The 12,721-nt window shown below is 40.9% G+C and overlaps 1 protein-coding gene across 1 annotated transcript; it reads left to right on the top strand.

The window, feature by feature from the left end:
• Positions 1–1,097: 1,097 nt before the first annotated feature.
• On the top strand, positions 1,098–11,549 carry lmf1 (lipase maturation factor 1). The gene is made up of 11 exons (XM_020648317.3): positions 1,098–1,334; positions 2,226–2,535; positions 3,091–3,101; positions 3,471–3,619; positions 4,622–4,687; positions 5,387–5,554; positions 5,929–6,109; positions 6,613–6,766; positions 7,894–8,077; positions 8,960–9,072; positions 11,105–11,549. The coding sequence occupies exons 1-11, from the start codon at positions 1,133–1,135 to the stop codon at positions 11,289–11,291; spliced, it is 1,725 nt and encodes a 574-aa protein (XP_020503973.2). The 5' UTR covers positions 1,098–1,132; the 3' UTR covers positions 11,292–11,549.
• The last annotated feature ends 1,172 nt before the right edge of the window (positions 11,550–12,721 follow it).

The following is a 12,721-nucleotide window of genomic DNA, read 5'->3' as shown; positions in this document are numbered from 1 at the left end:
ACCTGCAGTATTTACATGCAGGACCATATATGATCAAATGCTAAATGGACTTGAGCTTGTGAGCTTTGACTACTCAAAGTGCTTTTACACCTCAGGTCACACCTACACATTCACACACTGATGGCAGAGGTTTGATCGAACCTCCAACCCTCCGGTTGAGAGATGACCGACTCTACCACTGATCCACAGCTGCCCCAAAATGATCAAATGAAATGATCAGTCTGGTTTACTACAAACTTATTTTTCATGCATGTCCTTCTTCTCATCACTAATAATAGGTAATGTGTTTTATTTAATATTGTATTCATTTTAAACAGCAATTAAGTGTCCATTCCACAGCATTTATAGTCACAAGGGATGCACATAGACAGTCTTGTTTTTCATGCGTTGATTTGTAGTGAAGTTATTCCTTGACATTCAGTTTGGTAAAAGATAAAACACGCAAGTTGAAATAAAGCAGATCTATTATATCCCCTTAAAATCTCAAACTTGTGTAAATGCAGTGCTTTAGGAAAAGTGCAGTAACACCAGTTTATCCACTAGATGGAGTGCTTCTGTAACTAAATGAATTTATCAACTAACTGGGAAAATGTCATCCTTGAACTTCAATGTAGAGATTTAAATCACAGTATCAAATAACCTTCATGCAGGAATATCAAATCATTCATTAGTTAAATAAACAAAAAAAAATGTCTGGTGTATTCTTTTTTTGTGTGAACAAAGACCTTTTCGCAAATCTGTGAAAGTTCACGGAAATAAATTATAATAAATTAACATTAAACTTAACATATCCTGGGTTACGAAGATAATACACATATTGTGCTACCAATAAAAAACAATTCACAGGGTATGTATAAGTAGGAGTCGGGTGTAGGGGTGGTATAGGACATTTTAAATAGTATAGGCGTGTAGTGAAAGTGGAAGGTGAAGGTTGTTGATATAATGTAGGGTTTTCTTAAATGTTTTTTCATTATTATTATTATTATTATTGTGATTAGTAGGGAAGTCCAGATTCAGGGCCAAAACTCCGCAACACAAGATGGCGGTAAAGCACCAACATGATGAATGCAAACCGCCTTTAAACAAGAAGAAGAAGAAGAAGTGTTTGGTAACGTGACCCTTGTTCGTAAACATGGCGGCCTCTACAGGTGACAGTTCAAGCAGCTCTGTGAGGAAAAGACATGTTGGCAACAATAAGACAGAGACAAAGTCTGCGGACTGCAGTGAAGAAGATGGAGAAGACAAAGAGAGAGAAAAGAGGCTGCAGCCGCTGCAGAAAGGGACTTACTGGCTCACACGCATCGTGTTGCTGCGCTCAGTCTCCTTTATTTACTGTAAGCATGTTGACATGTTGACATGTTGAGGTTTTCACTCTGTTAGAAACGAGTAAGGAGTCATTACTGGGATGAAGTCTAGCCGTATTTACGTCTTGAAGAATAGCATTAGACAGGACTCCCTTGAAAAAGGAGGTTTTTAATCTCAATGGGACTTTCCTGGATAAATGAAAGTTAAATATAAAAATAAATAAATAGCTTACATTGTTTAGTGCTGTAGTGAAAAAATACTTGTTCCTTCATATTAAAAACATTGACTTAAACCTTTAAACCATTCTGTTGATATTTGTGTGTGTTGGCTGTAAGGATGAATCCTATCAGTGTCCTCTGTTTATTCTGAGGTCTACTCTCACCTTTCAATGATGCAGAACACAACTAGAAGATACATGAAGGAGTCTCACCTTCACCTGCAGATAAAACAAACAGGGAAGTTCACTATGACTCAATCTAACCTATCCTGTTTTCATGTCTAAGTACCTGTCTCTAAGCAGCAAATAGAAAGTTCATAATCCGACATTATGCTCCAGTTAAGCCACAAAGACAGCACTATCTGCATAAAGCAGTTGCATTTCTCAATATCTGACAGGCTTCAGCTTTGCCTTGATAGCCTGACCAAAATATCACCAACCAGGGAATGATCACGCACACCTTGTGGGAGTTCTCTGACCGCATCGAACATGTTAAAAAGAGGAAAAGGCATGTAGCTCTGTGTTGTTAATCGATAACCCCGTCAGCTGCTTACACAAAAAGGCTTGATGGAGTCAGGGGAAAGTAAACAGAAGCCAGACTTACACACACACAGCGTCTGGAACAATATGGACAGAAAATGAGCATTGAATGATATTTCTGATCGTGCATCATTTTTAATCTTGTCTCCTGTCTTCTCGGTAGTGGTGGCGTTCAGCGTGGCTTACAACCAGAACAAGCAGCTGATAGGGGAACGTGGTCTGCTGCCCTGCAAGAGCTACCTCAACAGCGTGAAGCGCTATGTAGGGGGTAAGATAGGCTTGGCGGCCTTCACGTACACGCCGTCCATCCTCTGGTTGCTTGACTGGAGCGACATGGACGCCAACCTGGACGGCCTCGCTCTGTTGGGGATGGCACTGTCGGCGTTTGTCCTGGTGACGGGAATGGCCAACATGGTGATCATGGTTACGCTGTGGGTGCTCTACCACTCCCTGGTCAACGTGGGACAGCTGTGGTGAGTGTGGGTAATACATGCACAATAAAACCCACTACTTTTATGTGCCGGTCAATGTGAAGCTTTAAGACGTGTGGAAGAGATTTCTCAAAGCTGCATGTAAGAGACCAAAAATCAATACCAGGGACACAAGGGTTTACCTGATAGTCGAGGTTTTATCAAGGCAAAAAATACTTTCATGACATATCAATAATGACAAAGCACAAATAGAATTGAAATAAATAAATAATTTTATTAGCAAATTATAATACCCCTAAACCATAAGTTAAAAAACCTAGATTCTGATAGTCTTTGAGACAAACAGGCAGAATCTGGATTTGTTTATTTTGGTTTAAGGATTTGGAGTTCCTCATCATCAGCCTCCCCACATAACGTCTTTAAACTTAGGTCAGGGTCAAGTCTCAACACCTTTTTGAGCTCCCTACCCAAAGTAACATCCCTCACATTCTCTGCGAACTGATGTTTGACTGACTCCTCCCCCCCCGCACACTAAAAATATATAAGTTGTTTTCTAGTGTGGTATTGATGATTTTTTTTTTTTTTTTTCTCTTCTAGGTACTCCTTTGGTAAGTGAACACAGTGGGTCCACATCAGTCGTCTCAGTTTTCAACCTTCCCCCCCTTCATGTCCAGGACTGCTGCGTTTTCCCCTTCCACATCACATAAAGCAAAACTTTTAAGACATTGACACACTCAGGTTTGGATATCATTTCAGTTTATTTTGAAAAGCAAAAAGGTAAAACACCTCAATGCTCAAACGAAGGGCGTCAGAGAATGAAGCTTCAACTACTGATTTTCTATATTTTTAATTAAACTTTGTGAACAATCAACTGTTTCATCCAAAGGCATTCCATGTTGGGATCCTTAGCCTTCTCCTTGCACATCCTGGTCCATCGATCCTCTTGTTAACCAGTCTGTTTCTGATGATACCTCCAGGTTGGGAGAGTCAGCTGTTGGAGACCGGCTTTCTGGCCATCTTCCTATGTCCAGTGTGGACTCTGTCCCAGGTTCCCCGCCGCTGTCCTCCTTCCCTTATCTGCATCTGGACCTTCAGGTGGCTCATTGTTCGCATCATGCTGGGAGCTGTGAGTGAAACATTTGCTGCATATCGTTCAGGTTACTGAAAGTAGAGGACACAAATGCTCGAACAATAATAAGCAATAATACACTGAAGCGAGCGTCACTGTGCATATAACTTATTTTTTTAAACAGATTTCCTAGTGTTGAAGTGTTCCCCTTTTTTTCTGGCGACACATGTCAAATACTATTTAAAAAAATAATAATAATAATTCTAATGCAAACAATCATACACTTTTGTTCATACGCTGGGTGTCACCAGTACCAGCCACTCTTTTTGTTTACCTTTTTGTCTGAGAAGGTGTTGCCTTCATACATTGGTTCCTCAAGTTTTCAGTCTATTACCTGCTGGATAAAGTAATCGTGCATTGGACTGCAAGTTACTGCAGGATGGTACATTTCAAAGAACAGGAAGCAGCTGAAGCCAACAGCCAAGCTCATGATTTAAATGATGTGCCCTGGTTTTCTAAATCTGTTTAGGGACTGACTTATTCCACAATCTGTGCCCACCACCTTCTGGGTTAATGTGTCAATATTGACAGGAGTGTGTCCTGGAGAGCTCTCTATTTACTCAACTTATTTGGTGAAGAACAGGCTTGGAGCAGACTTTGGTGTTTTAAGCTGAATCTATAATTGGAAGTTCTCTCTCAGACACTTTAAATCATTTTAAGTGGCATTTATCTGTTAAACAGTTGGACCTTTCTGTGAGAAGCTTGCTTGATAGTTGAATACATTTTTCAAGGTCAATAACTCCATTTGTGTGTGTCATCATACTTCTTATTTACTAAGAGCACTCCTTTTAATACCTAAACTCATTGTACAGTATATTCACATATTTATGCTTATACAAATTTCAGAGAGTTAGAAAGTTAAAAAGCTCCAGCAACACTTGTAGTACCTTTGTTTATACAGAGTACTTAATGTACAGCCACACCTGCAGCTCTGGGAAGCTCTACCTACAGCAAATATACGTACTAAAGTATTGTTTTTATGTTTTCTGTCTTTTTCAGGGTCTCATTAAAATCAGAGGGGACAAATGCTGGAGAGACCTGACATGCATGGACTACCACTACGAGGTGTGTGAACAGATTGTTACTGTGTGTATGTGTCATGTAATGTGTTTGATATGGGATTTTTTTGGGCTGACACTGATATCGATATTGGGGAGGGGAAAAAAATCTGACACCGATATATCAACCAATATCTTTCTTATATTTATTTTTAATATATAGAGATAGATATACACATGTATTGCTTTGATGCGGATCCGACACTTGCACACTATAATTAAGACCAGATGGTCACTCAACTGGAAAGTAACTGTGCATGTACGTGCATCACTTTTTATCACGTGTGATAAAATTAGCGGATACTGATCATCACTGGATATGATATTATCGGCTGGCCGATTAATCGGTCGGGCTCTAGTATTTATATAATCTTCACTTTGCTTTATATTGTTTGCACGTTCTGTTCTTTTGACCAAACACAGACTCGTACATAAAACACACACTGGACATTTCTGTACGAGTCTTCTCAGTGTTTTGTGTGTGTAGGTGGTGTTGCCTTCATTTAAAGTTTAAAGTTTTTAAGTTCCATCTTTATTTAGATAAGGTAACATTACCCCCAAGATGTTGCAGCATAAATGAGTTTTCTTCCAGGAAGCAGACACAATTTTAGAGACAAAGTACAGCAGTAAAAACATTCATTGTAAACAGTAGACTGTATTTAGAAACATATATAAACTACTCTACTTTGTTCCTCCTTCTTCTCAGACCCAACCAGTTCCTAACCCCTTGTCGTACTACATGCATCGCTCCCCTTGGTGGTTTCATCGTTTCGAGACATTGTCCAACCACCTCATCGAGCTCGTCTTTCCGTTCTTCACCTTTTTGGGGAGGAGAATGTGTACGGTCAATGGTGCAATCCAGATTCTGTTCCAGGTGAGTCACACTGTTCACCAACTGCCAAGACCTTGATGATAAGGAAAAGTGATGGATCCTGAGAGGAAGGCTTGTATTTCTACATATCCAGACTTGAATCATCATCATGATACTGATCACTGATATAAGGCTGTTCACATGCTGATGTAAATATCAGCATATGCATTTGGGCATAATTAGCATTGAGTGTTAAAGCTCATGTGTGTCAATTAAGCCTGGTTTGAAATAAGTGAGGACTTACTATACATCTACATGTCAGTTTAAATCCTGTAATATCTTCTTATACTTATGTGACTGAATACAGTCTGCCCAGAAATAGATTAATGATAAAGGGTCTATAACACTTTTGTGTCTTTCTTGTGATTGTGCTTCAGGTGGTTCTGATAGTGAGTGGGAACCTCAGTTTCCTTAACTGGCTAACCATTGTCCCTAGCCTGGCATGTTTTGACGACTCGTCGCTGGGCTTCTTGTTTCACTCTGGAGGTGGAGCTAGAAAGTCAGTCCTCGAGATTCAGAATGACAATAAAGCTGGAAAAAACCCAAAACCCACCAAAGGTATTTCTACATGACTACAAAACACCCTAAGGGCTGAATTAAACGTTATTTTACGCGTAGACAACCTGCTGCTGCGTGAAGTAAATGTTCACACACTTGCCTTTGAACAAAGAGTGTTACTGGAGGATTCCTCCAGAGGGAGCACCACATAGATCAGACTGCCTAAATCACTGAAGTAGAGATGATCTGTCGCTAGCTATTTTGGCATGCATGTTTGTTGCTATGCAGCAGCAATGACACATCATTGTTGAGGACTTGATCTATTACAATTTCTTCAAAGCTTTCCACCATTGTTGTAGCAACTCTCTGGTGTCACTGATGTTGTCATTTCCAGTCTCATCACCCTACAACTCTACACTGCTCCTAGTGGTTATGAGCTGTCTGTTTTCTGAGTCCAAGAGGAAAAGAACAACATTGTGTAGTAGTTGTCTTTTGCTGTGCTGTATTTTATGACATTTCACTCTTTGATTTTGCGCATACCGTTTGTGTTTACTGTATTACAGGTATGACGGTGCGTCGGGTCGTGAACATCTCTTTGGGCATTCTGATTGGACTCCTGAGCATTCCTGTAGTGATGAACCTGTTGAGTTCCAGACAGCTGATGAACACCTCTTTTGACCCACTGCGCATCGTAAACACGTACGGCGCCTTTGGAAGGTAAGGCACGGTGTTGTCAAAAGTCTGGATAAGGAGAGTAAACTTAAAAAAGAATCTGTGACGCCCTTCTTTTTCTGATGTTGTTTCAACGCAAGATGTAAAGTTTAAATTAATAAGTAGAAGCTCTTTGAGGTAAATATGTGTTTAAAGTTATCCCTGTGAGCCAAAAACTCAGGGACCTACAGGGACAGGGGCTCCTTTCAGATTTGAACTAAGGGGCTGAAGATGGAGCCAGTAAGACATGAAAAGTTTTTTAAACAATTGAATCTAAACCCTAAAATAGAGCCACGGACAAAAAGGAGAGAGATGGAGATACGCATACGGCCCAGTGTCCACCTAGCGTTTTTTTTCTGGGCAGAAAAGCGCTGGCTGTGCACTCGGGAGGTCTGACAAGAAGTGTTTGTGCGCTGAGAAGAAAAGCTCTGCACGTCCGTCCTGTCTCTATGACAACAGTCAGCATACAACGGTCGCTGTATGACCGACACTGCTCCGTTGCTTTTTTACTGCATGTTCTTTTATTAGAGATCGTTTTTACTGCAGCAGACATGGAGCAAAGAGGATGTGAGTACAAGATAAGATCTGTAGGAGGCAAAACTACAGGGGATATCATACATTTGAAAAAGAGCGCCGGTGACGTCAACAACTGTGCCTTTCTAAAAAAAAGTTGAAAGATTTTCAACTCAAAGCTCTCGGAGCGGCCGCACAAAACAGGCAGAGCGCTCTGAAATAAAGACGCTGGGCGCTGTGCTTTTTCTCCAGGAGGCCGCCTGCTGCTGCAGACGCTCTCTCCTGATTAAGACGCTGGTGCTCAGAAAAAAGACGCTAGGTGGATACGAGGCCAAAGTTCCCATCAGAACATGATGCCTACATTTCTGCATAAATATGTTTTTAAATGATTTTAGATACAGGGGCTGTCAAAGAAAATGCAGAAAAGGAGGGTTATAATGATGTTCCTGTTAAAGCCTCAGTACCTTAACATCTAGTAATGTCATCTACATGCCTGCAGCCTTGATGTCGACGTCAACTCCAGTCCCTTCCAACATCTACTCATCAGCTTTGAGGCGTTTTAATCTTGTTTAACAAATCATTAGACCAACTGTACCTTAACTCTTCCCACCTCTGTCCAGCATTACCAAGGAGCGTACTGAGGTGATTTTCCAGGGCACTCAAAGCCTTGATCCCAAGGACCCAGAGGCAGTGTGGGAGGAGTACCAGTTTCTGTGTAAGCCAGGGGACGTTTACCGGCGACCATGCCTCATATCACCATACCACTACCGACTAGACTGGCTCATGTGGTTTGCTGCTTTCCAGGTGAATTGAACGACACCTGTATTTATATCGCCAAATACAACAGATTGGGGGCACATACACACTGACTGTTTTTTAATAAAGACACAAAAGGGGAATCAAATCATGACAAGGGAAGTTTAAATTGTTCCTCTTTTTCCTCAAAATAGAGTAGTTGACATCTTTTTGCATTACTCTTTTTGTACCCGGCACCAAATGGGACGGCGTTTATGGTCAAACTTCTTGTTTAGAATTCCCAACTGTGCCCTGGTGGCTTCAAAAATAGTAGTGCGTTATTAAAGGTCACATATTATGTAAAATACACTTTACCATGTTTTTCTAACTCTAATATGTGTCTCTAGTCTGTCTACAAACCCCCTCAATGATGAGAAAAGTCCATCCTCTCCGTCTTTTGCCTGCTCCACTTTTCCGAAAATGTGTGCTCAAACAGGCCGTTTGGAGATTTCTCTTTGTGACATCACAAAGGGCAGTAAAGCCCAGGCCACCAAAGCCCTTTCAGTGGGGCGTGGTCAGACACAGCTCATTTGCATTTAAAGGTACAGACACAGAAACAGCCTGTTGTGAGCAGGGCTTGAAATAGAGAGGTTTATAGACATGATCAAATACAGGATCTGAGATGTATAACAAGTAACTTAACATGTATTGGTGAGCTCTGAGACTTATTTAAACTGGTTGAAAAGGAGGATAATATGTGACCTTTAAGGACTGAAAGTATTCACTTATTGTGTCTGCCCACTAGGGGGCAGTGTTGCCATGTACTTAATTCATTTGACTTCTAAATCTGTATCCTTTATGGTCTCTTTCTGCCTCTAAATCCTCCTCTTCACTGTGTCTTTTAATCACCTTGTGTTGTTCTTAACACCCTGCCTCTTTGTTTTCACACAGACCTACGAGCAGAGTGAGTGGGTAATCCACATAGCAGGACGTCTGCTGTCCAATGACAGCATGGTCCTTTCTTTGCTTGACCACAACCCCTTCCAAGGCACAGAAACTCCAAGGTAAAACAGAGCTGAACAGTCATCACAGTAACGATACAAGGTCTTTTTAATTTTGTTTAAAAAATATTTGAGGTGGCTTTTCTACCTTTTTGTATAGAAGAGGAGAGTGGATAGAGTAGGAAACAAGGATGAGAGGGTCAGGAATGATATGCGGTAAAGTGCAAAAAGGAGAGAGATGAACCTGTGCAGCCAGCTTCAAGGACTACAGCCTCTGTACATGTGGGTCGTGAAATAACTTCTTTCTTTTTTTTGAATTTTTTTATTAATCCCCGAGGGGAAATTCTGGACTGCTGAGCTATCAGTCACACACAAGTACATTATTTAGCAAAAAAGAAACCCTTTATCAACACTGACCTCATCGAAATCCTCCCACCCTGAAGTCTACCTTTTCTTTTCAGCCTCTGTTTTGTGAAATATCAATATTTTTCTCCTCGCAATGATTAACCTTTGGGAGGAGAAATGTATCTTCTATTTTTTTGAGTTCGGTCGTCTTTCAAAGGTTGTCGTAACGATCTCAGCTCCTGTAGTCCACATATGTAAATGTTTTTTTGAAAGTCACTGATACACTAATAGCTCCCACGTGGCAAAGCCAGCATATGAATGCTTATGAATGTGATTAGTTTATACTGATGGGCACTTCACAGTATCAGTGTCATTTTAACTTTAAGTCTGGTAACGTCCTGACTCACTACAGATCCACCACCGCTTCCCTGAGCGCTCATGGTTTCTAGTAGCAGCATGCACTGACAGAGCAGTTTGTCTGTTACAAAGAAATAGAAGCACCAGCACAACTACTTATTTCAACATATTCAACACTGACTGAGTGTCTGAGCCAAGTGGGAGAAGTTTGTTGCACATCTTGTAGCGCCTGCAGCCAGAAAAGACTTACAAAGCAACAGGAAACACGAGCACATTACAAATCAGTTACAACGGAAAGATAAAAGGTGGGAGGAAAAAAAACAGGACATTTAATTTTTTTTAACCATATTATGCAGCCCTGCTATAAAAAGCTCATACAGGTGAACATGGTCCGGGGATTTGTTTACCTGGATGCTTACCGTACCGTTTCTTGAGAAGGCTTGATAGTTTAAAATCAGGCAAAGAGAATTCAGTGTCCAGGTGTTAGTGGAACTGTTGGAGAGACAATTTGAGCACTGGCTTTGTAGTGGTTAGTGCGCGCGCCACATCCATATATACCTAATAATTCACTTTTTTTAGTCTACATCTGTAAATTTTGTAATTACTGTACATAGCACAGATTCTTGCACTTTCTGCTTATTTGCACTTCTGGTGAGATGCCAAACCTCATTTCGTTACTCTATACTTGTATATGTGTAATGACAATAATGTTGAATCTCATCTCATCTCATCTCACATGTACGGATGTCATTCCCTGCTCTCTCTCTCCCTATTTCCGACTCTATCCACTGTCCTATCTCCCCAATAAAAGGCACAAAAAGCCAAAAAAATACATCTTAAAAAATAAATAAAATGTTTCATGCACACTGTGAATTTTTATTTGAGTGTAATACCAACACTGAACACTTGGTGGAGTCTCAGCTTGTTGCTGTGCATAAAGCTGAGGCTCCAGGTAATTGGATCCAGGAGTGTATCTGGAGGAATACAGTTTTTTCACTGTGTCGGGTAGTTGATTTGAATGTTACTGTTTAAGTTTCATTGTGTATGTGATGTAATGAGAAATGGATGCACATCATTGAATCCTGAACATGAACTAAAACAAACAGATTGAAGATTCTAGTGGAAAGAGTATCAGACATTTGTTTGTTGCAACGCCACAAGCACACGTCTGGAAATAATTGAGTTCCACATCTCACCCCCTCAGAGGTGACTGCTCTGGACAATATTAGGTTTGTTTTAAAATAGTCAGTACATTTACACTGTTCCAAAACTATAACAGAGAGGAGAGAAGAGCATCATTTCTGCCTGATTGAGGCTTTTGGACACAAGAAACTTGTATTAAAATGTCTTTTGTTTTGTGTTTTTACTTCACTCCTTCTTGTGTCCTGCTCAGGTGGGTTCGAGGGGAACATTTCAGATACAAGTTCAGCCAGCCGGGCAGTTCCAGCGCGGCGCAAGGGAAGTGGTGGTTAAGAAAACGCATAGGGGCCTACTTCCCTCCCGTTGACCTGGAAGGACTCAGAGGATACTTTCAGTCCAGGAACTGGCCCCATCCACACATACCACCCAACAAGAACTAAAGCCCCAAAGTCAGACTATTCTGTAGTACCAGGAGGAGATCAGAAGACCTCACATGTTGAGAGTGGACACGGTCATTTCAGATCAAGTCCCTTATGGAAAGTTGTAATAACGACCAAGGATGACATCATGTTTTGTGATAAAAGTGCTTTTATGTAATTGATATCAAATGTCCTGATATTTTCCCACAATCAATGTATTGAATGAGGTGTTAATGGAAGAATGTGAAACATTTTACACATAAATACAACAGAAATCAAGTACATCCTCTTTTAATGTCTCTCTGACTCAGGACTGTCTACAATGAGTGAGAAGCGCGAGTTTCGCTGGCTGTTGTGTTGTTAGTCTGAGCCGTGTTTACATCAGGTTTACATGGACGGGACGGCCGGCTCCTCCCCTTACGTATAAAAGCTGTTTTAGTCAAGGACCGGAGGAAAGAAGAATAACATGGTCACTGCTTATTTGGATGTCACATAAGCACAAGCTAACTAAAGAGCGCTAACATTAGCCTGCTAACACAACAATGTAGGCCACAAGCAATTGCAGCTCGTGCGAAGGAAAATTTTGTCCGGCGCTTGCACTAAACTCTCTTGTGCAACCGTGAACGAAGGGGGAGTTGGAGGTGTGTCACTGGAAGAGAGCGGAGGCTTTAGTGGCCTGTGGCAGAGGTGCCAAAAAGCAGTTTGTTTTGGTTTCATGCTGGTGACATCTTGATCCAGTAGATGTCATGTCACCCTTCTTTAAATGTGAAGTCAAAAATATTTCCCCTGAAAGAAAGTCTTTATATTTTTTTCTCCAAACCAATGAAAAAAAAGCTTTTTTGGGCCCTTTAGATGCAGCTAAAGCATCTGTAATAGGTTTGAATTTTGTAAAACCTAATATTCTCTCTTTTGAGCTCCACCGTGTCCATCAGCTGTTCTGTAGCCTATCTATTCTTTTGTTGGTACTATGAAGGTTGTGTACTTTGTTTGCTAAGACAGCTGCCTGCTCTTGTCATAATAAAAACATAGGCTGTATAGAGTGGAGAGGTTTACTAAAATGCTGACGATGCAGGTTGAAGTGTCTTAGATAAGGGCTAGCAGACTGTGGTGGTGATGGAGGTAATTGTCTTATAAAGTCTCCTATAGGTGTCCCGTGGGGTTGATAGTGATTTTAAAGATGTGTCTCTACATGTTGAATGCAAAAAGATTTTGTCCTGAAAAGCCTCATGGAGACGTATGGATCTGAGACCCTGATAGCTACTGTATGTGTGTGATGGGGTTATTACTGCATTGGTGAGAGTGCTTTGAATTGTGGGAAGACTATTTAAGTGCAGCCCATTTATCATTTACTATACCCATCAAACCTTTTTGTTGTGCCGTACAGATCAGGTTATTGTCGTCCTGGAGTGACCCCTTAGCGTGAGGATTAATGGGCTCAAGATGAATGAGAG

The sequence above is a fragment of the Labrus bergylta genome, chromosome 21 (assembly GCF_963930695.1).
Source record: "Labrus bergylta chromosome 21, fLabBer1.1, whole genome shotgun sequence".
Classification (NCBI taxonomy): domain Eukaryota; kingdom Metazoa; phylum Chordata; class Actinopteri; order Labriformes; family Labridae; genus Labrus; species Labrus bergylta.
This window is presented reverse-complemented; position numbering and strand designations above follow the sequence as displayed.

Coding starts and splice junctions, on each gene's coding strand:
- lmf1 (XM_020648317.3), top strand. CDS start 1,133: ATGGCGGCCTCTACAGGTGACAGTTCAAGCAGCTCTGTGAGGAAAAGA. Junction 3,620..4,621: donor TTCGCATCATGCTGGGAGCT/GTGAGTGAAACA, acceptor TGTCTTTTTCAG/GGTCTCATTAAAATCAGAGG. Junction 5,555..5,928: donor CAATCCAGATTCTGTTCCAG/GTGAGTCACACT, acceptor ATTGTGCTTCAG/GTGGTTCTGATAGTGAGTGG.